At 42.1% G+C, this 27368-nt stretch overlaps 1 protein-coding gene across 1 annotated transcript in view; it reads right to left on the reverse strand.

Annotated features, from left to right (window-relative positions):
* Positions 1 to 1541: 1541 nt before the first annotated feature.
* The window catches only part of csmd2 (CUB and Sushi multiple domains 2), a 231318-nt gene continuing 205491 nt past the window's right edge, over positions 1542 to 27368 (reverse strand). The window contains exons 51-72 of the mRNA XM_034125465.1: positions 26761 to 26946; positions 26453 to 26647; positions 26020 to 26193; positions 25757 to 25930; positions 24883 to 25056; positions 21569 to 21757; positions 21024 to 21197; positions 19990 to 20172; positions 16528 to 16704; positions 13906 to 14085; positions 13270 to 13443; positions 12896 to 13069; positions 10499 to 10572; positions 9416 to 9527; positions 9115 to 9294; positions 7717 to 7779; positions 7200 to 7361; positions 6242 to 6354; positions 5501 to 5588; positions 3344 to 3476; positions 2170 to 2347; positions 1542 to 1597 (exon numbers count right to left, since the gene is read on the reverse strand). Coding sequence (XP_033981356.1) covers positions 2188 to 2347; positions 3344 to 3476; positions 5501 to 5588; positions 6242 to 6354; positions 7200 to 7361; positions 7717 to 7779; positions 9115 to 9294; positions 9416 to 9527; positions 10499 to 10572; positions 12896 to 13069; positions 13270 to 13443; positions 13906 to 14085; positions 16528 to 16704; positions 19990 to 20172; positions 21024 to 21197; positions 21569 to 21757; positions 24883 to 25056; positions 25757 to 25930; positions 26020 to 26193; positions 26453 to 26647; positions 26761 to 26946 — 3239 coding nt within the window. The 3' untranslated portion in view covers positions 1542 to 1597; positions 2170 to 2187. The remainder of the gene's footprint in view (positions 1598 to 2169; positions 2348 to 3343; positions 3477 to 5500; positions 5589 to 6241; positions 6355 to 7199; positions 7362 to 7716; positions 7780 to 9114; positions 9295 to 9415; positions 9528 to 10498; positions 10573 to 12895; positions 13070 to 13269; positions 13444 to 13905; positions 14086 to 16527; positions 16705 to 19989; positions 20173 to 21023; positions 21198 to 21568; positions 21758 to 24882; positions 25057 to 25756; positions 25931 to 26019; positions 26194 to 26452; positions 26648 to 26760; positions 26947 to 27368) is intronic.

Below are 27368 nucleotides of genomic sequence, written 5' to 3' on the forward strand. Positions count from 1 at the left end.
GTTTTCCTAAGGCCAAGTTTAGGGAGCTCATACTGCAAACCAATCACAAGAAAATACAGAACGTACCACCTTCAAGCTGCAGAAACATGGGATCCGGGAAGGCAAAAGAGGAGAATTTGACATCAGACTTTGAGCATTTACAAAAATATTAAGTTCCATGTGTTGCTCTGTAACTTGTTTGGTGCAACAGACTTGTTCTAATGTTTTTGAAAATGAAAGGGAAAGATCACAGCGGTTGTCCACACAAGTTTATACATCCACATTAATTAACCTAATTGCAGTTGCCATGTTTACTTAACAGGAAGCAACAGTGGCACGAAATTGGCATACAATTATTATGTAAATAAAAGGTGGGAGTTTTGCCTCTTAACGTCTGATTTAGGTGCATTAGTTAGCGAGGAGGATTTGTCTTTATCCATGTCTTGTTCCCAGTCACCCAAAGACACATACATGTAAAGTGACTGCACATGAATCACTACAAATGAAGAGAAAGTGGGTGAACGTTAGGAGAGTGACACTGCTTTCAGTTTCTTAGAGGATCTATACATTGTCAGCTTTTGCTCTTAGTATCCTTATGTTTTTTATTTGTCCAAAACATCCAGGTATATTGATAATCCTAAACCCAATCCTCAGATTCTTTCAAAAAGAAAATTCAATAAATGTGGAAAAGTGTTAGTACAATTATCTGTCGTGTTAACGGGAATCTTTGGGGCCAGAACAGACATATTTTGGGGAGATTGAAGATGCAGCCACTAGGAATGTGTGCAGAAACGAGCACACATATGCACAGCGACTCTCCACAACCTCACTAAGTGCTTTTTCAGCAGCCTTTGCTACCTCTTAGCCCCTGCTCTGGACACAGCTGCCTCTGCAAGCAGAATGTCATCACTGCTTAAAAAAAAAAAGAGCAGAGTCTAGCTCAAAAAGTAGCGATGGCATGTGTGTGTCCAACATGGCCTTCAAAACGTACTGAATTCTTAATTCTCAGCCATAGACTTGAGGATGAAACATTTCAACCGCCTCTAGCAGACAGCTGGGGTAAATCAGGGCTCCCAATTACTCATCACAGAAAGCAAGCAGCATAAAAAGAGAGGAAAGCAAAGCAAATGGAAAACAGAACCGGAACAGTCCAGACTGTCTCTCTTCGTCTCACACAGGCCGACACGGTGCGGTCCGCCTAACAGTTAACTTGCACAGAGTTCTCTGTTAGCTACAGGTCAATTTTCTAGACTTCAAGTTGACCATAAAATTCCCTTTGGGTTTAGGCGGAGGGCGGTGAGAAAAGTCATCACAGCTTTGCTTCCAGCGTTTCTCCGGCCGGCTGCAGCTTCACGTTGAAGCTTTTTCCTCGAAAAATGGAAAATGATCAAGAAACCATGTAAAGTTACAAAAAGCATTTTGTCGTTGGCAATTGTTACAGTCGTTGTCTTCACATGGTTTCTTTTTTTTCTCGTCGTAAGAGCCTTTGCCACAGGAGATGTTTCTTGAATGTATTTCAGCGGATAAAAATATTCTTTGTCTTTCCCTCTGCTCGAGGAACTATGGATGTCCTCTTCTGGCAGGCAGGCGAAGATGTGGTGCACTTTTCCTCCCCTAACTGAATCATGGATGAATGCATGGGAGTAAGGTATGAAGGGTTAAAAGGGTGTGAGAGGAAAAGGGCAAGGGTAGGAGAATGGAAGAGAAGGAATATAGGATTGAAAATAAAAGAAACACAGTAAGGCAAAACAGAAAGATGGATAAAGGGAGAAAAAAGGTAAGGTAACCAAAAGAAAGGAGATGAATATGAGGGAGATCACAGAGAAAAGAGAAGACAAAGGCATTCATGTTATTTCTCATCAGTGTTGAAAACTAAATAAAACAATACATATTCTTGCTTTTTTAATAAAGTATAACTCAATAAAACAGATTTCATTTATATGAGAGATGCAGATCAAAGGAGCTGCAGCAGTAAAAAATAAATCAAATGTTCTATCCTATTCTGGAGGGACGGTGTAAAAGTTTTAGTAACGGCTGGATTCTGAGAATCTGTATAGCTTTTGATGCCTTAGATTTGTAATTTGCCCCGAGGTGATAACTTCATCTACTTTCAGAGAAATGTGGACCTTGAAGCTCTAAGTCCTTACTTTATGAATAAAGCCATGTGACCTGGTGGTGTTTGCTGCTCACCTCTGGAGGAAGCGGTTGCTATACAGCTGTGCACACTGTGCTGACGGTGAACTCTGTCTCGCTGGCCAGGATGTCCGTGGGCTGGATGTTGCGGTCGTACATCGGGTTCTCGAACGTAGCTCGTCCATTAGTGTTCTCATGGCCCACGTAACCGTTGAAGGGGACTTTGGGTCTTCTTCTGCATCACACAGATCAATATAATAAACAATCAGTACACATCAGAGGTCGCGTAACCGAATATTTTCCATCTATGACGGATTTTTTTTAGCAATGACGGAAAAATCTGAAAGCAGTCCGTCATTTTGAAAGATTAGAACAAACTCAGAACAGCGCCAAAGCTTCCCCGCAGCGAGGCTCCGGTATTATGCCGTGTTATGCATGCCCGCCAAAAAGGAAATTATATAGTTTCCAAACCTAACTTTGCCGTACAAATCATTTAAATGTCTGTGAGCACCAGCGCTAACAGAACTAACAAGTTCACCCCCCCCGTCAGAGTTGTGTAAAGACCGACGGGTAATAATGGATTTTGACGGAAATGTTACGATCCTGTACGTCAAAATTACGGGCAGCGAAAAAGTCTGGCGCAACCTTTGGTACACATGTGGGAAATTCAACCTGTCAAGTATAAATCATACATATATATCTAAATATACTGTGTGTAATCAATATGATATATTATAGACTATGGCTGCAACTAATGATCACGAGTGAAATAAAGTCTATAAAATGGTGAAAAAAACACCTGAGGTATCATCTTCAAATCTTTTTTTTTGTCTGACCCATATCAAAAACTACAAAATAATAAAATAATAAAAAACATTTTATCATCCATATTGAATCAAGTGCTTCAGTATGGATTTGGCTATACTGAATTGCTGCCTGTGTCACTGTTATGAACCCGTTTGTTTTCTAGGCTGTGAGAAGAGTTTTCTCCATAATGTATGCATCAGCAGATAAAACAATTCGATTCGATTTTCAACTGATGTATTTTTAAGCCTGAATGCAAAATAATCTTAAGAGAAATTAAGCAAGAATCTTATCTGAAAACAGCGTGCTTTGCAGAGGCAAATTAAAACTTGACTTAAGATGCTTCCTTGCAAATACAAAATAAACCAGGGAAATGTTGTAAGCAGGTGGCGAGTGATGTTAACCATGGCAACAGTGTGAAGCGTACCTGTGTTTGTAGAGGTACAGAGCGAAGCCTGCAATGATCATGGCTATAAAAGGCACTAGGATGGCTGCCGCCACTGAGCTGCTGTTGGACGCAAAGTTGTATCCTGTGTTGTCTCCGCTGGGATCTAAACTCTCTGCAAGAAAAGAGATAAGACATGGAGCGCTTCAATTAGCATCACTTCAGTACAATACCATATCAGCAGTAGACGATATAATTAAATCCCATAAATAACACAATTATCAAAACAATATGAAAAGTATCCTCATTGCCTTCTGCCAAGAACTTGAGATAAGCGCTTAAGGAAAATTAAACTGAAACAGTAACATAATAAAATAAAATATATCTATAATGCTGCCAGGAAGGCTCCACCTATATATAATAGACTAAGCAGGAATAAAACAATCCTTTTTTTTTCATTTACCCCCTGGGAACGTCAAATTCCATCATCCTAAAAATGACTCTTAATTACTGACATCACATGCCGACAGCCATTTAGTCATTTCAAATTAATTCTCTAATTTATGCAGGTGTGTGTGTGTGTGTGTGTGTGTGTGTGTGTGTGTGTGTGTGTGTGTGTGTGTGTGTGTGTTGCAGCAACAGTGGAGGAGTGACAGCCCACCTGTTTGCCACAGAATGCCAAAAAAGCTCAGATAAAGGACGAGTGACGAACAAGAAGGAATTCAATTAGGGGGTTCTGTGATGTTTGCCAATCAACTCCCCAATGTAGAGCACAAGCACACAAACAGACACTCTCACGCAAGAAAACACACGCAATGTTACACCGCCACCAACAAAAGAAAGAAAGGACATCTTGACAAATTGAAAATAATTATTTCCAATACATCCAACCCAGCCACCATGCACTTTATTCCCATACACACTTAAACACACATACACATGACTGTCCTGGCACCAGGCCCAGTCCTCTGTATTAATAAAGAGCTGTTTGCACAGTGTGCAGGAGGGGGGGGGGGGCGATGGGTTTTGCACCTGCTGTTCAAGCACCTCTCTCATTATGGCATTATTCACTATGCTCACACAACTTTCACCAATCACAAACACACTTAATCTGTGTGTAACACCAATTCCACTGGTCAATTCCATCCCAATATGATTTATTTTTGCACGTGCACTTCTTATTTATCTTCAGTTTGCTTTACATACAATATGGAGTCACTCCAATCTGGCATGAGTTTTAAATGATGTGCAATTAATATGTTTTCTATGCAAAAACAAACCATGGATCTGGATCGTAACAGTGGTTGGGAGCAGTTTACTAACGTTGTGAAGTGGCAAACATCAAATACATAGAATAAAAAGGAAAGCATCCATCTGTTTTCAACACTTATCTTTAGAAAAGTTCACTAAATAAAAATGCCTGGCAACATATTTCGAACTTTACATATATCATTTTATTTTTTCATGTTGCCTCATTGAGTTAGCTCAGAAGAGTAGGGAGTGAGCTTTTGCTATAGCAAGGGCATCAAACTAACGTTAATAAAAGGACATGATGTCACACACACAACTCCAACAGCATGCAGAACTATTGAGTCAGGGTCTAAGCAGTGGCTCTATACAAACTGTAGTGAGGAGGATAATATGGGTTGGATTTATAGGTCACAAACATGAAGTGGATATTTGTTTGGCAGCAGTCTTTTGAAAACATTTTCTATATCTACAGTAAGACAGCATATCAGAGGGCTCTGAAGGGAACTAAAGAATGACACACAGCAATTAAAGGGTCATATTCACTATATACAATCTGCAAGATGTGGCGTTACTTGATTTGGCAAAAACTCCCACGTCGATGATGCACTAGCCACAAACTCCAAGAGAAAGCTTTTCTGTAGCTGTGTCATGTGGGTGAAGTGTGTTAAGAAATCATTTTCTGACAATTCATCATGTGTTTGAACTGTTTTTGTATCGCAATGAATGCTGAGTTTAAAGCCACACTGGCCACAAGTGTTTTCACATCTGTGAAGGTACATATATATGTTATAAAAGCACTTGCTGCAGGGCATACAGATGCCATGCAGAGTTTAATTGAAAGATTACAGTGATAGAAATCTATAAAGGAAAAAACATGGACCTACAGTGGTCCCCAAAGAGACCGCTTGGTCATAGATGTTTCTATATCCAAGTGGACGGCTCACTCACCGAGTCTCTGGAGACCAAATTGGCCAAAGCCTTTTCCTCTGACAAATCCCTGGTACACAAAGGAGTTGGATGAAGAGATGTAGGACACCTAGGGAGAGAGGATGGAAGACAGTCACTTTATGTGTCACATCCTGGCTTTACAAAGGAGAGTATCATCAAAGTGTCAGCAGCTGGTGCACGCAGAAATGAAATATCATGTCAAAGGAGCTGAGAGGTGCTCTTATGGCTGACATGTTATATGACATTTTTCTGCTCAAGAGCGCAAACATAAACACACTCAGCCGCGCTGCTACTCACACACCAGCATTTTACACAAAAGGAGTATTCCTCTCTGTGCAGCATGCTAGTACGTAAACACTTGTGTGCTGCGAGGCTTGTGAAACATGCACATAAAAACCTACACAGTGGGACACACACATTTACTGTGACCTGCTTTTTTAATTATATCCGAAGTGGGTGTGCATTAGAGGTGGCTGTGGTGGGGGGATAACGGGGGGTGGGTGGGGGGGAAGAGGAGTGGAGGGGGTCTGTCGAGTCCTGATTACCAGGCAATGATTTAACTGACATTTTAATTAAAGAGAAAACTCTTGGTGGGCCCTCCATCTCCCCAGAGTGACAAGGTTAGTGTGTATGTGTGCTCGTGCATATTTCACAATAAAAGGTGTGTGTGTTTGTGTGATGTGACATCTCTGCCGTTACAGAGAGGTGCTGTTTTGAACCCGACCCTGGACTTGCACTTACATGTCCGTCTAGGGCCCAGTTGTCGATTTTAAACTTGTTGACAAAGATTTCCACAGGGCCTCTGATCTGGTGGACCTGCAGCAGCAGCTGAGCCTCCTCCTTCTTAAACGTACCTACAAGAAGAAATGGTTAACAGTTATTTTGCAGCAAAAACCACAAATACACCAACTCAAAAGGATTATCTGATAAATCTACAAACGTACAGGGATTTAAACTAAATCTGATACATCCTCTGATCATGGCATCGCCTTTCCTTATCATGTTGTGTTTCCACTAGCAGCCATTTTTAGTTATCTATGACAAAAATCTTGATGCAGTCTTAAAGAAAACTTCTGTAGCAATATAAGCATCTACATTCCATCGCAGAGGGGTAACATCTGAATGTAAATGAGGGCTTGCACTCAATGAACTATGGAGAGTAAATACAAAAATAATGAAATATTACCTATTCCCCTTATTTATTAGCCTAACTAGTGTCACTTCGTGCAAAAGTGTGGCTTACTGATGTGATTTATGTTTCTGGACAAGAATGAGGCGATTCTATCGATAATAGTATCTGGGAAATTTGAAGGTGAAGACTAATTCTGTATGATTTTATAATAATGCAAGGTTATTTGTATATTGTGCATTACTTCACAGTGTGGACATTTATAGTGTTTTTTGGACACTTCACTCCAGGTACAATGGAGTGAAGTGTCCAAGCCGACAGGATGCAAATGTGTGTCATAATGACCACAGCTGCAGGGTGATTATGCCACAAGGAAATAAAATAAAAGCTGTTCAGTAACTGCTGCACTGATCTCCTCCATGCTGAGACCGCACTGTTTTCCTTGCATCATTGACATTTTTCTGACATTGTCCGTTTGGATAAAAACCAGTAGCTCTCTGGTATGAGGTTGAAGGTGTATGTGTGTGTGTTGAACGTCTTGACAGTGATTTCTGCTTTTGGAGTACCAACCAGACAGTTTGAGTTCCACTCCGCTGTGGTCGATGAGCGTCCCGTTAACCCGGTTGCTGAAGGGCTCAAAGGCAGTGATGCTGAGCATAGCTGGCTGCTTCTTCCCCAGGTACTCATAGGAGCCCCTCCAGAGAGAGTTCTTAGCGAAAACCCCAAGAGGGACTAAAAGAGACAACGGGTGGAGATAGAGGTGGCAAAGAAAATGATATTTTAGCGAACAAAAAAGTCCTTGGTGCCAGGCGACTTCACTGGTTCGTTTGCCTTTAGGCTTAACAGAGTCAGTGAACAAAAGATAACAGGGTAAGTTAGCAGTGGTGGGAGTGAATCATGACACTTACTGTAATTTAAATCAAAGTATAGAAACATGTAACTTGTTTTGATGATCATCCCCCATCTACTTAACAGAAGTAAAATCTACAACATCTTCAGTGTCCCACAAAGTAACAAAGACAAACTAATTATAGACACAATTTGAAACAAATACAAGTTAAAGCTTGTGAAAAAGCACAAGTCTTACCTGGTAACTTTGAGGGTGGGTCCTGCACTGTCACTGGGCTGTTACCACTTGAGCGATTATCAGCTGAAGAGCACAACAACACAGAGTTAACTCAAAAACTAATTAACAAGTTTATCCTGTAAACAGGTACAGAGAATGCCTAAGTAAGTAAAGATAGACATTTTTTCTTTTTTAGCAGCCCTATGATAATTGAGGTGGGAGGATGTCACTATCAGCACTTTCTGTCTGGCTCCATGACTAATAACGATGCGGTGGACAGAGTGAGGCCTGCCTGCGACAGGACTTGACTGTCAAAGAGCAGCCCGGGTGGTCCCTGTGGGGGCAGAGACACAGTTTCACAGCTTCGAGGGGAAGCACTTTAATAATGCCTTACTGCTCACACGGGGCCACAGGACTGCACCGCAGTAGTAAACAGACACCCACGCAGACAAACATAGCGAAGAGGGTTTTCATGCAACTACAAACAAAGACAGGTATACTGATGGTGGTTTATGAGCATAAACATCACCTTGGATGAATGCAAACAGACACAAACACCATCCCTCTGTTGTGTACTTTATCACCTGCCACTCTTTTGAGCTTCCCCTCCATCACTGCACCCACAGGCGCTGTTAAAATCCTGCATACGGTAAGGCCAGTTCACTTTCTTTCCTTCAGTCTTAATGGCACTGTCTTAAAAAATACCCATCACCCTCTATATTTCAGCAGCGGCTCGGCACAGGATCCATCGTATGGAAGCCACCCTTGAGTACGTCTTTCTCTTTAAGCTATTAGCATTTGTCTAACCTCGATAATTGTGGGTCGATGACTCTATTTTTTTCCTATATGTATTTAGGCCAATGCTTGGGGGTGTCTTAATGGCAGTCTATTTGTCTGCGAGATCTTGTTAACGCTGCCTCGCCATTTATAGGAGGTACTTCTGCTAACCTAATCAATGGGATGCATTGGCCTAATCAGGTTCTTCACCCTTGTTAATGTTTCAAAGCGTGTGTGTGTGTGTCTGAGTCTGTGTGTATGTGTGTGTGCAATTCCATGCTCTGCCATGTTGTGATAGATGGGCCATCCTGCTCTGGCATGTGTCTGAGAATAAGCAAGTGTTAACACAGATATTTATCAACATTAGCTCAATCCCCAATTTCCCACCGCTGGAGTCTGCACAGTACGGACCCAAGTGGTTTCAATGGAGACTGCTAATGGAAACGGTACAATACAAATGTGGGATGAAGTGTTTAATACATCTGTGTGTGACAGTCTGTGGTCTTATAAGCTCCTGTGAATGTATCTATGATTGCTTTGTGTAGAAATGTAACAGTGGCAAAAGCAAAAAGGGTGCATGTGTTTGCAGATTTAATATCATCTCCATGTTTCCTTAGGGATGTAATGTATACATGTGTATACCTTCACAGAGAGGCTGTTTCCCTGTCCAGCTCCCATCGGACCTGCAGGTCCTATGCTCTGATCCTCCGGCCAAGTAGAAACCCGGCTGACATGTATAGATCAGCGTGTAGCCAAGGGACGGCAGCTCGATGGCTCTCACATCAGACTGGCTCGACATCTCCGGCTGGCTGCAGTGGTGGGCTGCAGAAAAGAAGGGAGAGAAGGATTAAAGGGACAGAAGAAAAAGTTGGATGTTGGGCCTAATAATTAATAACTCATGTTTTTTTTATTTTTTTTTAATATAGGCAGACTCTGTACTTACCAATGCACTCAGGTTGATAACCACTCCAAGTGAGGATGGGCAGACAAGTGCGAGAGATGGAGCCCTGCAGTAAGTAGCCCTTTCTGCAGCTGAAGAACAGAATGCTGCCGATCTGGAAGAGGACACACGTGAGCATGTGAAACCAGACCAGGAACAGAAAAAGTGTATTATGCATAACAGCAAGAGGATTGTACAGAAAGAAGAGGCAGTCTATTTGATTAGTGAAATACATTTTTGGGGGGGTTTGCTAGTCCAAACATGTGATAAGAATATGTTATTATAATCATATATGTGGTAGGATTTCTCTGTGTCATGTTTGTTTTTAGTTGTGGACTTTTGGTTAAAAAATTAAACATTTCAACAAATTGTTATGGGAATGTGTTCACCATTCTTTTTGAAATGTCGTACATTAACAATGGACAATTTTCAATCAAATTTAGCAGATTTACTATAATGAATACAAGTTGCTGCCATACATCTGTACAAAATAAAAGGACATCCAAGTAATTCTGATCTGCCACTGACTGTGTCACAGTTTAACTATGAAAATAAAAAAGATAGTTTTCTCCTAACAGTGATACTGAGCTAGTCCTTTATTCAACTTTAAAGGTGGGGTAGGTCATTTTGGAGAAACCAGCTCGAGTGCGCTAGAATTTGAAAATACACAGCCGGAAAAAAATCTGCCACTTCCTTACAGAGCCCCTCCTCCAACACACACGAACGCGCACATGACCAATGAGGGCACGAGATTGGTCAGGCAGGCAGGTAGGCCATCCAGTTATTTTAGCCGGGCCGGCTAAAATGATTGGTCGTGCTTTTTACAGTACTACGGCTTCCACAGATGAATTTTTTTAATGGATTTTTTGTCAAAGCACAACAAAAAGTGTATCTCGAGCCGGTTTCTCAAACTTACCTACCCCACCTTTAAGGTCTACAATGTGGCAAATAAAAGGTACAGAATAAAAAAATAAAAAAGATCATGATTTTTAAAACTAGCAAATGAATGTTCCTGCTTATATAAAAAGCTCATGATTTTTCTGTTCAATACATGTATTCAATTCGGTATGAACACATTTTTCATACCTGGTAGCCTTGAGAGTTGTTCTGATTTCCAAAGAGAGGCGAGCCGGGGTCTCCACAGGTAGTGTGAGTGGGATCTGAAACACACAAACAGCACATCTGATGTAACTCAACTCAAAGGAAGAAGTATGCCACATTTTACACAATGCATCCACTACAAACAGATATATAACTGAATTAGCTAGGTACAGCATGGAAATGGTTTCTTTTCACATACTGTATCTGTCTGAAATACTGAGTGTAGCAGTGAAGGACAACCATGCACTCATACACATGCATTCATTCTTAGTAAACACTCGCATAGATAATTCCTAGAAACTATTTTATTGAACTGAACACTTTATCCGTGCTCAGACCAGCCAACAATGATACACTGTCAGCCGTTATCAGACCAAACAAATGTTGGGCATGAACGTTTTATTTACTGCAGCCTACAGTGGGTAAGACACCGACAATAGGCCAGGGAGAAAATGACCTTTCCTCCTGTGAGTTGAATGTTTAACTAACTCAAGAAGGAATTGAACTTTTGTCACTTACAAGAGGATTGTTTTAGCCATTGTATAATCTAAAGGTGGAACAAAATGTGACGGGACTACGGATGGAAATTAGCTCAAAGCTAAAATCCGGCTCATTTACATTTGAAAGCATTATTTTGTTTAAAATGTTCATTAATGTGCACTGTCCCGGTTCAAATAAACGATTAAATTAAATGAAAAGAGACCTTACGAGTACATTGATAGCAACTAAAAGTGTTGTAAGATTCATATTATCTTAAATCGATTACATAACCACTACATCTTAGTTGACCTCTCACATGACAGGCACTATGGTGAAAGGCTAAACACAGTTTTTTGCCATAATTAACTAATGTTAAACGAAGTGTTCTAAGGTCAAATGTTGTAATCAGCGCACATTTTTCAAGACTTTAAATACCACAATGATCCAAAGGGCTGAAACAATACTTTGTACTTCATTGGAAATTTGTTTCTGACAAGAGAGTGTGATTTCCTTGAGTGCTTCTTACTACAGCTTCCAAATGTATAACGTGTAAGTCATCGGTAGTGCTCTTCCTTTTTTAAGAAGGTTTATTGCTTGGGGGATGTTTACTGCAGCAGCAAACAATATTTTGTGATGACAAAGGCAAAATAAAAGTTTGATACTGCCAGTTACATAAAGATGTTTTGAAAGTTCTGCTTACATATAAGTCACAAATTGTCCTCATGCATGGGTCACAAGTGCAGCGTTGGCCTCAATAATTGATCTCACATTACAAATGAACGCTTGTATGTTGCACATTTGGTAACATGTGCTCCTGGTGCAGTCTTGCAATGCCAGAACTACAGTTTCTCCACATTATGTCTACATCCAAGAGTATTCTGAAACAGGTGGAGTAAACCTTCTCTGTTGGGTTAATTCATTACACAGATCAGAATGGGAAAGAACAGAATCAATATAGCTTGTTAGCTGGTTTAAATGGCTTTTGCATGCATTAGTACTTGATTGCGAAAGGCAATCAGGACAACAAGGGAGAACATAAGGACGCAGAACACAAGCCAGCCAATGGGAGGCTTCTCTCTTATATAAAAGTAAAGGCATATTGCTTTATGTTCTGTGCTTTGGTTATAGAACAAGGCCCCAGGCCATGCACACTGTTGCCAACAACCACTGTAGCCCTGCCTGTTAGTTATTACTTTGATTTTTACATCAAAGTGCTGTGTTCCATCATTAACAACATGTCAGACTACACCTTAAAGCAGCACTATCATGCTGATTTTCAGGTTCGTGTGTGTATGTAGTGTCTCTACTGTGACATGTCTGCATGCTTTAATGTTCAAAAAGCTCTTTATTTTGCTCATACTGCCTGTGCTGCGGCACCTCTTTTCACCCTCTGTCTGAAACCAGAGCCCAGTCTGCTCTGATTGGTTAGCTGGCTTGCTCTGTTGTGATTGGTCAATGTCTTAGTGTGTTGGAGCAATAGCCAATAGAAGCGCAAGTGTCATTATGTCACGCAAGTAAACAAAGGAGTCCAATCGAAGGGATTTCAGGCAGGGGGGAGTTTTTCAGAGAGAAACTCCCACTGTAAGGAACTGGGATTTTAACCTTTGCAGACCATTTACATGTACAAAGGAAAAACCCCAAAAAGCACAGTACGACCTCTTATAATTAAAAAAACGAACAAGTAGGAGGCTGTAGCTGAGTGCGTTAGTGCGCTGATCTTTAGGTCAGGCGGGCACAGGTTCAAATCCCCACTGCAGTCAGCATACCGTTGTGTCCCTGGGCAAGACACTTCACCCCAAGTTGCTCCTGTGGGGATTGTCCACAGAGTGTATCTAAGTCGCTTTGGATAAAAGTGTCTAACAAGTGACATGTTATGGTAATGGTAATGGTAAAGTAGCTTACCTATGCAAGAGGGTTGTGTGCCACTCCAGGTGCCGTCATACTGACAATATCTTCTGGTGGAGCCCACAAGGACGAGGGGAGGGAAGCAGGAGAAGGAGACAGAGGAGAGGTAGGTGAATCCTCGGTCCTCCCTCCTCCCCTGGGCTGGCATCCCCGGGTCGCCACAGAACACAGCTGCAAAGATAAAGAAGAAGGGAACATGGGAAATGAGAGAGGACCCAGTAACCATGTTGCTTTTAAATCCAATATCTTCCAAGGGGGTGAAATGTCACACATGGGACATGCATTATGGACATGCTTGGGTAAAGGTCAAGCCAAAGACACATCAATTATCGGTATAATATAATTGAGTGTTGCAGCGTGGTGCCACTTACGGAAGCATTGGGGTTTCTCTCCACTCCAGTTGCCGTTGCCCTGGCAGGTTAACACAGTGGGCAGGGACAGCTGGTAACCTTGGTTGCAGGAGTAGCTGATGCTCGAGCCCCAGATGAAGTCTGTACCGACAACCTGTCCGTTAGGGATGATCGGTGCTGGACCACATACGATCGCTGCAAGGAGACAAAGAGACATTGCAGGACTTCATGGATTCTGTATACTGGTTTGAATGATGTGATACTTTTTAGACCAAGTATAAGTATAAGATTCATTTGTTCTAGCCTTCTATAATTACTCGTTCCTTTCATGTACTTTCTCATCTCAATCTAGCCGTACATGTCATTGCTTTTTTCAGATGCAGTAACATAACATACATTTAAATGGGTATTTTGCAGTTTTTATTTTACATTAAGGTTTTAATGTATTGTAAAATGATTTGGCTATTCAATATTCCAACATATAATTTAGATAACGCTTGGTCATAACCGTAACGGCCTGGTCTGAATCTGACCAACGCTGTTTCTTCTCTCTTTTAGTTAAGAGAGCCATTTTTGCCACAGCTATGAATACAGGTATACCTAGATGTTAGCACTACATCACTGTATTGTCATTTACATCCTTCTACACAACTCTACCTTTACAGAGAGGTTTGGTGCCATTCCAGGTGCGGTCCTTGGTGCACTTCAGAGTCGAGGCCCTGTCAGCGTCCATGGTGAAGCCAGGAGTACACTGGTAACTCACTGTGTTGTTGTATGTAAAATCATTGCCTGACCTCACCCCGTTGGCTGGCACTCCAGGGTCACCACAGTGTATTACTGCAGAAACATAACAGGATACAGAAGTATAATCAAATGAAAGCAGACAGACATTGTGGTTTGTTTAGGTGAATGAAAAATACATTCAAAAGAAAAGTCAGTTTGCTCTTTTACTCTGTTTGAGCTAAAGTATCTGATAATTTAGTTTCCCATTGGATTGTGCGATGTAAAGAACAAGATCGTTATCAAACAGTTAGATAAAAATAACTGTAATAAATACCAGCAAGTAAACAAACTATTTAAAGTGGCTCACTGGATGGAGCTCAGAGTTAATGAACTGTTTTATTACATAGGCAGTTTAACTCACACACAAAACTTAACAATCTAAAAAAAAGCAAAGTTCACGTGTCTTTACAGGTAATTATCACTTTTGGATAATATGCGTATTATTTTTATATGCTTACAAATATGACTTACGATGCATCTCTGCTTCAAATGATATCCCTGACAGTATGACTTAATCTTTTATATGAAGGATCAGTGCACTTTTTTCTCCAGTTTAGAGCTTTTAGGGTACAGAGAGACTCTTTGATGGGTATCCCTCTACTGTGGCTCCCTTATGCATCAAAACAAACCACATTCTCCTTGATTCTATTTTAATATCCTGCGGGGAAAACAGTGTGATTGAGGAACAACAGAGAGAATTCCACTGTGTGACTCAGCAGCTTCATAGCCGTGTATATGACTAAGATAGAAAATCCAGGGCACAGAAGGACAACTTGTGCTATGTTGCAGTGGGACAACAAGGAATTATTAAATGCATATGACCAAGATTCCTAGAAGAATCCCCAGCAGGGTGAGCAAACCGGGCCTTTTTGAGGTGTATCGTCTCCCCTTCACTGAGCAAGCACTTAGAGATTTCCCACCGGGCTGGTAGAACTGAGTCGACTGGAGCCATAATGCCTTTCTAGGACTGTGTATCCTGTAACAATACCTACAGGGCTGAGATACAGTGAGATGATTTCCCCCTTTTGTATAACTATGTTGTTATACTTCCTAGAAAAGTGCCACTCACTGCTTTGGAACATGACATTATAGGATTCAAATGTTTTTGAACCCTTATGCATCACTTTTGTTGGCACATTTTTGGCTTTTTAATGTTTTAATAAATATAGAATATAGATAGAATCTTCGCAAATTTTGACAAGAATATGATTTATTCTACTCTATTTCAAGGATGCTACGTCATCGAGTCCCGCCGAATGACTGTTCCAATGTCCAGGCTCCTTGGAATTCTACCGAGCCCGGCGTCCTTCGTAGCGAGACATGTCGAGGCTGCACATGTGTATCCTCCGCGGTCTTAAAATCCCCACAATGCTTTGCGCGCGGACCAATTTCCCAAAAGCTGTGGCGTAAAATTGAAGGCGGGGCCTCGCATATGACGCACACCTGCACACTTGCTCGCCTGTTCCACTCTTCGTTTTTCCGAATGCCAGGAAGGATTCTTGCCTAGCTTCTGAAGGAAGTGACTCGGAAGACACCAAGGAAGCGACCTCAACATTGAGAAACACCCACAGACACTCAAAACTAGAGAACAAAAATGTCCTCATAGAAACCCAATGTAAATAAAGCAATACAATTCAGAAAATGTATAAATATATATTATAATTATAAGCACGACTTAATTTGCTAAAAATATTTAACTCAGTGAAACATTTTTTTTTATATTTGAAATGGATACACAAGCTACAGTAAGCTAAAAATAGAGCAAGGCAGCTACCCAAATAGCACTTGTTGTAGCCCCCCCATGTCAGGTAATGAGGTAAATCCTCTTTTAACATACAGTTAAAATCAGATCAGAAGAAATCCTTTAGGGGGCGGGCCTATTCACACTAAAGGTGCTCTACCAATGTGCGACAACATGTAGCCTTTCACTCCTGGATGGATTACAGTGCATTGAAATCCATAATGGTGGTGCTTAGGGTTTATCCTCCCCATTCAGAAGAAACTGCTTCTCTTGGTGACCTCTATTTGCCGGGGTCTCTCCGCTCTGTACAGCACCTGAGTGCCTTTTGTGAAACATGTGGATAAAGTCTGACAGTCAGGCCTGTGCCAGCGGACTGGAACAGGCCTCAAACCAATTTCTCTCACTGAGCCAGAGATCCGCATGAGTAATGAGTTACACAAAAGAACATCTACTACAATTTCTTTCATATTTTCTTGCATCATGTTACCTTTACTACCTGTACTCACATCTTATAAAAGGTCTAGATATGTATCCTACTGATTTCACAATCATTCATCACATTTAAAACTAGAGTTACAGTACAAATGAACATGAGAGGCCATCAGTTGGGACAACTCACACCTGTTATAAGAAAAAGAAACAGAAAAGCCTCCTCAACTGGAGCATGAACTTCTATGTCCATGAGGGAAAAATATAAGCGTTCCAACTATACATAGATACACTTTGGTTCTGTCTCTGGAGGAGCCGTTAATTACCGGAGCACTCGGGCGTGTTGCCGGTCCAGGTCGCGTTAACGGTGCAGTGTCTGCTGAGCAGGCCGGTGGAGTAGTAGCCCTCCCTGCAGGAGTAGGTAATGGATCTGGAAAAGGTTAGGCCATCGTGGATCAGGATCTGAGCATTCCTTGGAGTTCCCGGGTTTCCACAGGACATCACTGAAGACAAAAGAGAAAACAAGAGGGAAGCAGAGTATTAGGTATTATTAAGTCACAGTAGTTGTGTGTGTGTGTGTGTGTGTGTGTGTGTGTGTGTGTGGTGTGTTTTTTTCCGAGAAGAAAGGGGGTTGAGGAGTGTTGGAAAATATCAGTTGCAGACTTCATCTGAACATCTTTTGGAAAAAGTAAGACCAACAGATAACATTTTACTCAATGTTTCCATTCACTAATCTCTCTATCCAACCTGTCCACCTACCAACCTTTGATAATATTTGAAAAGAGGTATGCTCATAAGCCAAGGAAATTAATAGCAATTTACCAATGAAAGTATTCTTTAAACTCATTTATATGTCACCTCAGCGATTACCAGAAATTAACCTCCAACTCAAATATTTCACAAGGATTTATAAAGGTTTATTTCTCCAAAAAGATCCTGTAGCAATTGATTAACACTTTACCTGGTTCTGTGTATGTAGTTGAATACAATGTATTCTGTACATTTGACCAAATGGAGCTTGGTTTTCTAATACATTCCTTTTTCAATCCTTTATGTGTGTGCTATGTGTTCCTAACACGGTTGGTTTTCCCTTAACTTCTATTCTTCATGGACACACTCTACCGACACCCCGTCTTCCCCTGCGTCCTACTCCATAAGTAGCTCTGCTTTGATGGGCACATCCTTTGCTCACTAAGTCCCCTGGTGTCTGTCCAGCCGCCAGCGAGGGTTCTGTTCATTACAGTTTCCAGCTTGCCCCGGGCCCTCAGAGCCTCGTGGGCTTCACCCTCCCGTAATGACCAGATGTGGCCTGGCCCTTGAAGTCTGTGCCAACCGAGAACAGGTGCGGAACCTCGGCAAACCACACAACAGAGAAGGAGTAAGGCAGCGTGATGCATGGGAGAGAGAGGTGGTTGTGTGTGTGTGTGTGTGTGTGTGTGTGTGTTTGGAGTGTAAGCAAGGGTAGGGACAAAGAAATACAATATAACTGCAGATAAACTGGCCCTCTTGAAGGTGGAATACAGCAAGATTATCGATGTTTTTTTTAATGTTATTGCTGCTAGGAGATGAGTTAAAATGTTTGAAATTGCTGCTGCATGAAAGATGTTTGACAGTAGAAAGATAATTGCACCCTTATACTTCTTTCACTGTTCGTAATGTCTGTCCTTTCTCTGCAATAATAATGGATCGTATCAGCCCTTTCGACCAATATCGATCAGACGCACACTCCCTACACATTTACAGAATTGTCTTCTTCAGCAGTCAACAGCAGACTGGAGGCGATGTTACAAACGGGTGAAAAAAGGAAAAGAATAACCTTCTGTAGTTTGATCAAAACCTTCACTGTTATTTCGCACATCCTCTTTTGCTCAATCACTGTTTTACGTTTTTGCAAATTCACACAAACACATGCAAATGAGCGATTTGCCTTTCATTACATTTTCAAAGGCATAAGATAATTACACAATCAGGGACTATATTATTAGCCACAATATAAAGCTTGAAATATGCAATTCACTGATAGGATTTGTTGAGATCAGCTAGCTCTGAAAAGACACTAAAATGTAGAGATGATGATATCCATACTTATCAGCAAGATATCTGGCTACAATGAAAACATGTTGGCCTATATTAATCCTAATATTATTATTAAAAAGAATTCCAGTGGAGGAATGAAAGGATACACAAAGACACTAGAGACTGACATGTATACAAGCTACTGAATGGAAATGAGAGGCAGATGTTGTATTCATGCCAATGGTTCATTAGAAGTTCAGTGAACTTTAGTTATTCTTTAGTTACTGCAAAATCATAACTCAACAGCTGGCATCTTTACGCGTTACTAAAATGTTCAGACATTGTGTTCATTCATTACCGCTCCTAACCCCTAGATTCCACCGGGTCCGTCTGCGCCGCGTTACGGCTGCGCCGCGGTTTTGGTCCGGCCGCCTCCGGCTTCATACCCTACCAGGCGCGTTTCAGAAGCATTTCAGAAGTGGAGCGTCTTGCCTGCCGGCTCGCAGTTTTTGTTGATTTGGGCATATTTCCTGGACAGGCTACTTTGTACAGACACAGTTAATAATAACTGTAATATTCCAGTTATAAACTACATGAATCAAAGATGTGTTGCTGTATTTTAGTGGTAAAAAAAATGCATTCATCATCATAATTATTCTATATATATTATTTACACAGTGCCTGTAAACCGGAGGAGAACGCTGGCATTTCTCCTCCTACTTGAAAGACTACGGAGGGATAGGGTCTGCAAAATTAGTTTGTGTGTGTGTATATATATATATATATATATGCTATATATGCTCTGAACGTTCCACTTCCTGCCTGCCCGACCTTACGTTACAGCTGCGCCGCGCCAAAAATAGGATTCATCCTAATTTTAGAGGAGCCCTGCGCCGAGACGCTTCTGGGACGCTTCTGAGCCGTAACGCGCCGCGTGTGGTGGAATAGCACCCTTTGACTAGAGTGGCCGCAATCGCCGTGAGCACCGCGGCGCAGCCGTAGCGCGCCCGTAACGCGCCCGTAACGCGCCCGTAACGCGCCGCAGACGGACCCGGTGGAATCTAGGGGTAAGAAGTCTTCCTTCCATTCATTATTCAACAGTTATCCAGGTTTAGGCTCCAATAATGGCAATTTAATCAGTAGTTCATACATGACTTTGCCCATGTATGTCCTCCAGCTCCTTTTAAGGAATCCCAAGGCGTTCCCAGACCATATGGGATATGTAATCTCTCCAAAGTCTTCTGGGTCTGCTCTGGGGTCTCGAGTTGGACGTGACCAGAATACTTTCACAGTACATCGGAGAGGGCATTATGATCAACTGAATGCAGCTGTTTTACTCAAAGCTTTTTTCCTTGATAGCAAGCATGCTTAACCTTTGCCTTAAAGGTTGTACTCCAACACTAAATAGGAATGTCCTTGACTTACCACCACGTGTGCGTACATATCCTGCTTAGGGTTTGTAAGGATTTAGAGCCAGGAGCACAGATCTCAGTACTTAATATTCCCACAGCTACCAAGAAAAGGAAACGCATGCAGATTATAGGCAGAACTCCCATGACCGCTTCAGTATCAATGTGAGGATAAAGAGGTGAGGAGGCAAGGTTGAAACCCATACTCATTATCCTGAAACCAGTCCAGGCTCTCCTAGCATAATGGCATAACATGTTTTGAACCCTGATTCTGAAACTTGGATCCACCATCCCCTTCTACCAGTCAATTTATGACATAGAAGAAATACAAATACAACACACACTGTAACCATATATTCTCACCATGACACTCAGGTTGGGTGCCGAGCCAGGTCCCATTGGTCAGGCAAGTCCTCTCTGGTGAGCCTTTCAGCAGATAGCCGGGCTCACAGCTGAAGCGGACAGCACTGCTCACCGTGAAGTCTTCCCCCAGACGGATACCGTGCACGGGAGTGCCCGGATCTCCGCACAGCCCCGCAGAATCGCCTGGAAAATAATCCGACAACAAATGCAAATGTAATCATGTAGCAAAAACATTGCTCACATGTAGATTATATATGTACTTCCTACAGCATTGCAGAAAGGGTTGTTTCTTTTCTTTTTAAAACATAATATTGATATATTAGGCTTTACAAAAACAATGGTTGTGTTTAATACCTGTTTAGAAAACACTACCTATCCCTGAAACATATGTGAAAGTCAGTAAACTGTCAGCATGTTATTTTATTGTCAGCTTGCAGCTGTGCTCCAGTTTGTGTGTCACTGTCTTTGTTTGTGTATGTTTCTTTGTCAATGTGTTTGTATTTGCGCTCAAGTACATTTGCATGTGTATATACCCCCATGGCTTTTCTCATGTGAACTACGCTCTCTGAAGCGATTCACTGCAAGGAGAGAGAGTATGGGGGCCGATGTCTTTATAGGGCTTCATAACCAAGCCGAGGTGGGCGCCCCTGTTCCTCAGTCTAATATGAGCAGATTAAAGCGGTTTTATAGAGGACAGTCTCTTTGTCCTTGAGGCCTATGGATCAGAGAGGCAGCTCCATCTTTGGTCCACCTACTTCGCTCATTACCTGCTAACAGCTGCCACCCAAAGTCTTTTATTTGCTGAACCTGTCATTATGAGGGCATCACTGTGACTTGGTGGTGATATTATACCTGAATTAATCACGTTTTATGAGCAAGGAGCTAGCAAGAGGATGAGAAAAAGTGCTTCACCGGCACATAGTTTCAAATGAAATGTGCTTAAGATAAAGTTTGAAGGCTTTCACATAATGGGGTTATTTTTAGTTTTGTCTTTCCAAACAGCAGACGGTCAATCTGGGTGTAGTTTTCCATACCGGAGCAGTGTGGCGGAGAGCCGCTCCATTGGCCGTCCAGCTGGCACATCCGCGTTGTGTTGCCGACGACGCTCCGCCTGCCGATGCAGGTGTAGCGAATGACTGAGCCCACTGTCCGACGGTCGCCTGAGATCTGGGTGTAGGGAGGCATGCTGGGGCGGTCACACAGCACCACTGTCCAATCAGAGCAGAGAGACGAGACAGTTAACCACATGTTCAATTGATTGACTTGTTTTAGGGAAGTCATAGAGTGCAATACTGTTGGTTGACATTGGATTTGTGGTTGTACATTTCACAGAATCAGACTATATTTCATAAAAAAAACGTATCCAACTTAGTGAGGTAAGACTGCTAGTTATTTATCACAATGGGATTCTTTACAAATGCAAAACAAGGCCATTAAGTGTATTATCTGAATTCAAAAAAAGGTACAAAAGTTGCCGACTCAGGTGGAGTAGATGTTATCTTTTTTTTACCAGTTTTACCATGATCTTCTTATACAATTTGATCCTGCTTCACTTACAACCAACCCCAGAGATACTCACATAGGCATTTTGGCAGGGAGCGGTCCCAGGTCCCGTCCCCCTGACAGGACAGGGAGCTGGTGCCCAGCAGGTAGTATCCGGGGTTACAGCGGTACGACACAGTGGTCTGGAAGCTGTAGCGGTGCGGCCCGCTCGCCAGTATCTGCCTGATGCTGTTCTCCACGTGACCCGGCTCTGTGCAGTTCACAACTGGAGAAAGGGGTGCAGAGGGGGGAAGAGTTCAGAGAAGCCAGATTATTAAAAACATATCGTGTTAGCATTTGAGCGTCAAACAAATGTTTTAACCTGGAAGTAATGATTTAATGACGCTTATCTGTTAAAAGTTATAGGCAGGACGGATGAAAGGGAACGTTTCTTGTGTTTTTCAGTCGCTATAACACCCTCTTACACACAGGGAACCATTTTGAAAGCAGAGTTTTTGCTCTCTGTCCATTCCTGTCCTCATCTACCCCATCTATCGAGCCCAATCCAAATGAAGTAGGAGGCACACTCCGGAAATAAACATTTGCTTCATTAGAGCCAGTCTCCTGCTGGCCGCCGTGGTGCAGAGATGGTGATGGATGGGGAGCACACAGGAGAAGAGGCACCATGTCAGTTTAGCACCAGATGGAGAGAGTTAGGGAAGGGGAGAATGAAGGATGGATGAGGAGCAAGGGACAGAGTTAGAGAGGAAGAGGCCCTTATGGTGCAGAATGTATTCAAATTCATGACAGAATATCAGGCTACGACTGCTTCCAGCACCGATCCATCTTGAGAATATCGGATACAAACCCAAACCTTACAATGCCAGAACAAGGCAGTGTGTAACAGTTGCTGTCTAGTCTATACTGTGAAACACAAGTGCATCTGTACTATCATGCCAAAACTCTTAATGGCTTCTAAAAGAATATCCACGCAGCCTTTATGGACCAGTTTGCAGTTCCAGTCTTGCTCCATGAGATTGCCTTTGCCACATCTGAAAAACAACCCATTGTATGCTAATGCCCCTAAAAGCTTGCTCATTCTTATGCTCCCAAGCTGGCCAGCACAGCTTAATCACCCCCAAATACCTATTATAATATATACCTTCCAGTGGAGCGCTGACCCGTGGTGCCATCATTTACAACTTACTGCATAATAACACCACAAAGTGTTTTTTAAGCAGTGGATCTGTTTCTGTACGAGACTTCCCAAGCTCTGAATTCAGCTTTGAATAAATGTGTGCGGGCAACATAGAATGAAAAGCGATCCAACAGTCATCTAAAACGACTGACCTCCTGGTACATTTCTGTGTGTGGCCCAGTGGGCAGGCAGAGAGGAAGTGAAAGGATGAAAGGAAATAATAATAAAAAAGAGAGGGGGGGAAAGGGCTGAGGTAATTCATCTCTGTTCCACTCAGAAGAGGAGACCCCGGTAACCCTATCCTCCTCTTGGCCTCCTGCCAGGCAGCGGCCCTATAATTGGTGTGTCAGAGTGTGTTTTTTCTGTCCTGTGTGTCTTGCCTTTTATCGCTGAAAGACAAATAAACACACGAGTCATCCAAAGAAGGCGGTGTTGTAAGCTCTGTTGCTGTGACTCAACTTGGTGTTGATTAGGGAGGGATAGAAGACTGTTCCCTGCATTATTGATGGAGCCTATAGGATTGTAGTTAGAATCTGGACCGTAGAAATCATTAACTTTGACTGATTGAATAATTTACCTTCCTTAGTTTCCTGCCTTCTTTATCCACTACTCTCTACCTATTAAAGGAAAGCTGATAGTCAAGCTAAGCTATGATGTCATCCCAGCACTTAGTTTTCCTCTCAGATGAGGAAGTACATGGAGTGCATGTCTCACCAAATATGTCTAGAATGCTGTAATTAGGGAGATAAATCTGATTGACAAAAAGATCCCTAAGCTTCTTATGTCTCCACATCAACAGTGAGGATAATATGCCATTAAACTAGACCCACAACCCCCCCCCCCACTCACACAGAGGCACACAAAAAGCATCTCAGAGTCATCATCTGTATGGAAACAAGGCCAATGCTAATGTGATGTCACCACTCGAGCGGAGAGATTTAAGGCGTATGTCTGGGACAAAATCTCGCCTGCTTATTCATGCGGCAGCTAAATGTACTTCTCCCTCTTTTTAACAACTGGAGAAGGGTTCCTGTGGGACTTGCAACCCCCCCTCATCCCTTAAATGTCTAAAAAATAAGGCCGTGTCCTTTCTCTGCTCATTTAAAACAAACTCACAAGTCAATCCGTCACTGATTCTGTCACTGCCTTGTCACATTCAGGGCCCGACCTTGCGAGCGGGCCCTTTCTGTGGCTGTCACAAAGCCCTCAGTTAGCGGGGACTTAGAGACAGACGTGGGTGCCAGTGATACATGGCTTGTCGCAAAAACACTGCCAAATTAAGAGTCCTTGCATCACTTGCACGCAGAGCAGGGTACTTCTTATTCTGAGCAAAAGCCAGGATGCTGCTCTCCCAAAGGCTGCTGTCTGTCACACAGGCTCAAGGATTCTGTGATTGTTTTTGGCTTTGTCTGCATGGTTAAGGACCAAGTGTGTTTCCCTGATGGACAGGTGAGCCAGAGGGTGCCACAGGGATAGCAAGGGAAAGAGGAACTAACATCACATGTACATATGATCTGAAACCTCACTGGAACAAGTGGTTAAGAGTGTGGTAATTAAATAATCCAGTCTTCTCTTTTGCTATTCATTTCAATTTCCCTCTAATATGCAGCGTTTAAACTCCTTCTCCCTCCCGGGCGTCTTTGCGCTTCTTCGACGCTCTCTTTATGATTGGGGTCATCTATGGTCACAGAAGATATGACCTTGCACAATACAATAAGTAATTTAACCTACAAAAATTGAGGAGAGCACAAAACCGTACCCCTCTGGACAAGTACGTATAAACGACCGCACTTAATTACAATGTTCACTGAGCATTAGCTATTCACACAGTTGATGCCTTTGGCTTATTTATCACTAGAATCATTCACAGGGCACACACATACGTATAAACAAATGCAGGACTGGCTTCTGTTGGTGTGCTATGAGCATGCATCATGCAATTAAACCTTAACGCATACCTTTTGCTCATGGAGGTGTCATGAGAACAACAATGATTAATGGTTCTCTCATATTAGCTATTTGTAAACTCAAATTACAAATTGCACTACTTTAACTTTCCTGAAATTGCTTTTTAATAAATAATAATTAATATTTAGTGACTTCCATGTGTGATTGTTCTTTTATCATCCCATCCATTCATTAGTAGGCATGAGGTTCTACTAAAACGCATACATGCATAGACTGATTAGCTTGGGCATGTACTGGACACTTACTTTTACACCTGGGGAGGGCGTTGCTCCACTGCCCATTGGACTGGCAGCTAGATTTTACAGCCCCTTGCAGAACGTATCCGGTGTTGCAGACAAAGCGCACAGCGTCATTCAAGTTGAACTGGGCTCCTTGGGTCGATCCGAAAGTAGGGTTGCCAGGGTGACCACATGTGATGGCTGGGGAAGTAAAAGGAAACAGACAAATGAGGGTAAAAGTCATATCAAACACGAGATTAACCAGCCCTGGAATGCAATTGGCAATGTCACAACAAAACAAAGCTGTGCAGACACATCACTGAATGTAGATGCCGAGTAATGATCCAAACTCTAAAGCGACAGGCGCCGCTGCATGTCTCTAATTTTGCCAAGGGCCTCCATTAAAATAATCTTGCAAATTATATTATAGAGAAATACAGAGTGTCATTTTGTGATAATTACCCCATCTTTGAAAATGTCACGGTAAAACTTAGACACAAGGCACAGGTGGGTTTTATATATAAATATATATATGTGATTTTAATTCAGGAGCTTGAGCAGAAGCTTTCTCTAAAAAAAATATTCAATAACAGGAATTAATTGGTGATCAGTACCAGATGGCTCAGGTCTAATCACACAAAAAGTGGAGTTGGTAACGGCCTGATAAGGGCATCCCTAGGTAATATATGTCTCTATTCATTATTGATCTATTAGCAACACTATTATGCTGAGACAGAATTGGCAATTATTTTGTATCGAGATTGTTTTTTCTTAACTAGGTGGTTGTCCTAGTATAAAATAAAAGTCTGGATTCCCACTTTATCTGAGCAGGTAGAAGCCTAAAGAAATACACAATATCATCCATAGTTTGACTTATTACGAGCTGTTTTCTGTTACTTACGGACACAGACAGGAGTGTTTCCAGACCATTCGTGAGCTTGTTCACAGATTCGCACCGACACACCAATGAGACGAAATCCTGGATTACACTGGTACACAACGCTGCCTCGAAAGTTATAATTCTCCCCAATGATCTGTCCGTTCACTATGGGCTCTGGGTTGCCACAATGACCAGCTGTGGATTCAAGAAGAGTCAAGGTCAAACAAAGCGTCTGGAAGTTAATTGCAAGAATACAATCATTTCTTGGGTGTTGAAGATCTCACCTAGACACTGGACCTGTGATCCACTCCAAAGCCCATTGGACATACACTCTCGTACCCGAGAGCCCACCAAGGTATACCCTGTGTTGCAGGAGAAGATGGCGGTGGCTCCATACACAGTCAGTGTTCCAATCTTGTTGCCATTTGGTGGAGTCCCAAGGTCCCCGCAGGAGATGACTGCAATGAGAAATCAATTTGTCGAGTTACACTCCCATATGGTTTACATATAATCTAGATTAAAACAAAATGTGATCTAATTTTGTTTTAGCTAGAACATTTCTTCGTGTTTAGTTATGTTCTTTTCTTAATATCACAGTGGGATATCGTACATTTGGATGCAATTACTCTCATGCTTCACAATTACTTTTTTCTTTTTCTTCTCTATGTCGTAACTCAACACACTGTGGGAAAAAAAGACCATGGAGATTACACTTACTCTCGCAGACTGGACGTGGATCAGGGTAGTTCCAGGTGCTGTTGGCCTGGCATCGAATGACCATTTGACCCCTGTAGTAATACCCCGGGTCACATATGATCATCATTATAGTGTCATATTGGTTTTGAGTGCCATAGATCAGCCTCCATCTCCCATGTTCAACAGCAGAGTGGCCGATGTCGGGGCAGGTCACCGCTGGAAGGTCAAAGGATAAACACAAATTATTATTAACATAAATACCTATTTGTGTTTGGTGCGGTTACAATGGAACTGCAGCTAAATAAACCGACAGTAAGAGAAATACTCACGAATACATCTGGGCGGGGTCTCAATGGGGCTCCAGCTCCCAGACTCCTGACATGACACTGAGGTGGTGACAGGCCCAGCCAGGCGAAATCCGGGATTACACTGGTACGTGGCCGTAGCTCCTAGAGAGAAGTCCTGGCCCACAATACTGCCGTTTATCGGAGGTAATGGCATTCCACAGGACATCACTAGAAGGGAATGAGGAATTTGTTGGAAAGTAAGTCAAAACATGTGCTTTTTAGAATGAAAGTATACTAACTATTTAACTATCTTTGTATGCAGTGCCAAGCTCAAAATAGGCTTCCTGTATAAACACAGCGAAGGAGCATCAATTGATGTGCAGTAAACATTAGCTCGGGCTGCCATCTGCACCAGAGTAAACAATAGGCTCCAGAGAGAGCATGAGCAATTATTGTGGAAATTACACCAGGTGCAGACTTGACCAGGCATTGCATAGTTAATACTATTAATAAATCTGGTCGGAAACTAGACTCTGAAAATAGATTCAATGCTTTTGTGATTCTGTATAAGAGAAAATCCAGACACAGACATATAGATAATTCACTAAAATTGGAGATCAATAAGGATGGTGCAACTGCATCACAGTCTT

The sequence above is a fragment of the Trematomus bernacchii genome, unplaced genomic scaffold (genome assembly GCF_902827165.1).
Source record: "Trematomus bernacchii unplaced genomic scaffold, fTreBer1.1, whole genome shotgun sequence".
Lineage (NCBI taxonomy): Eukaryota > Metazoa > Chordata > Actinopteri > Perciformes > Nototheniidae > Trematomus > Trematomus bernacchii.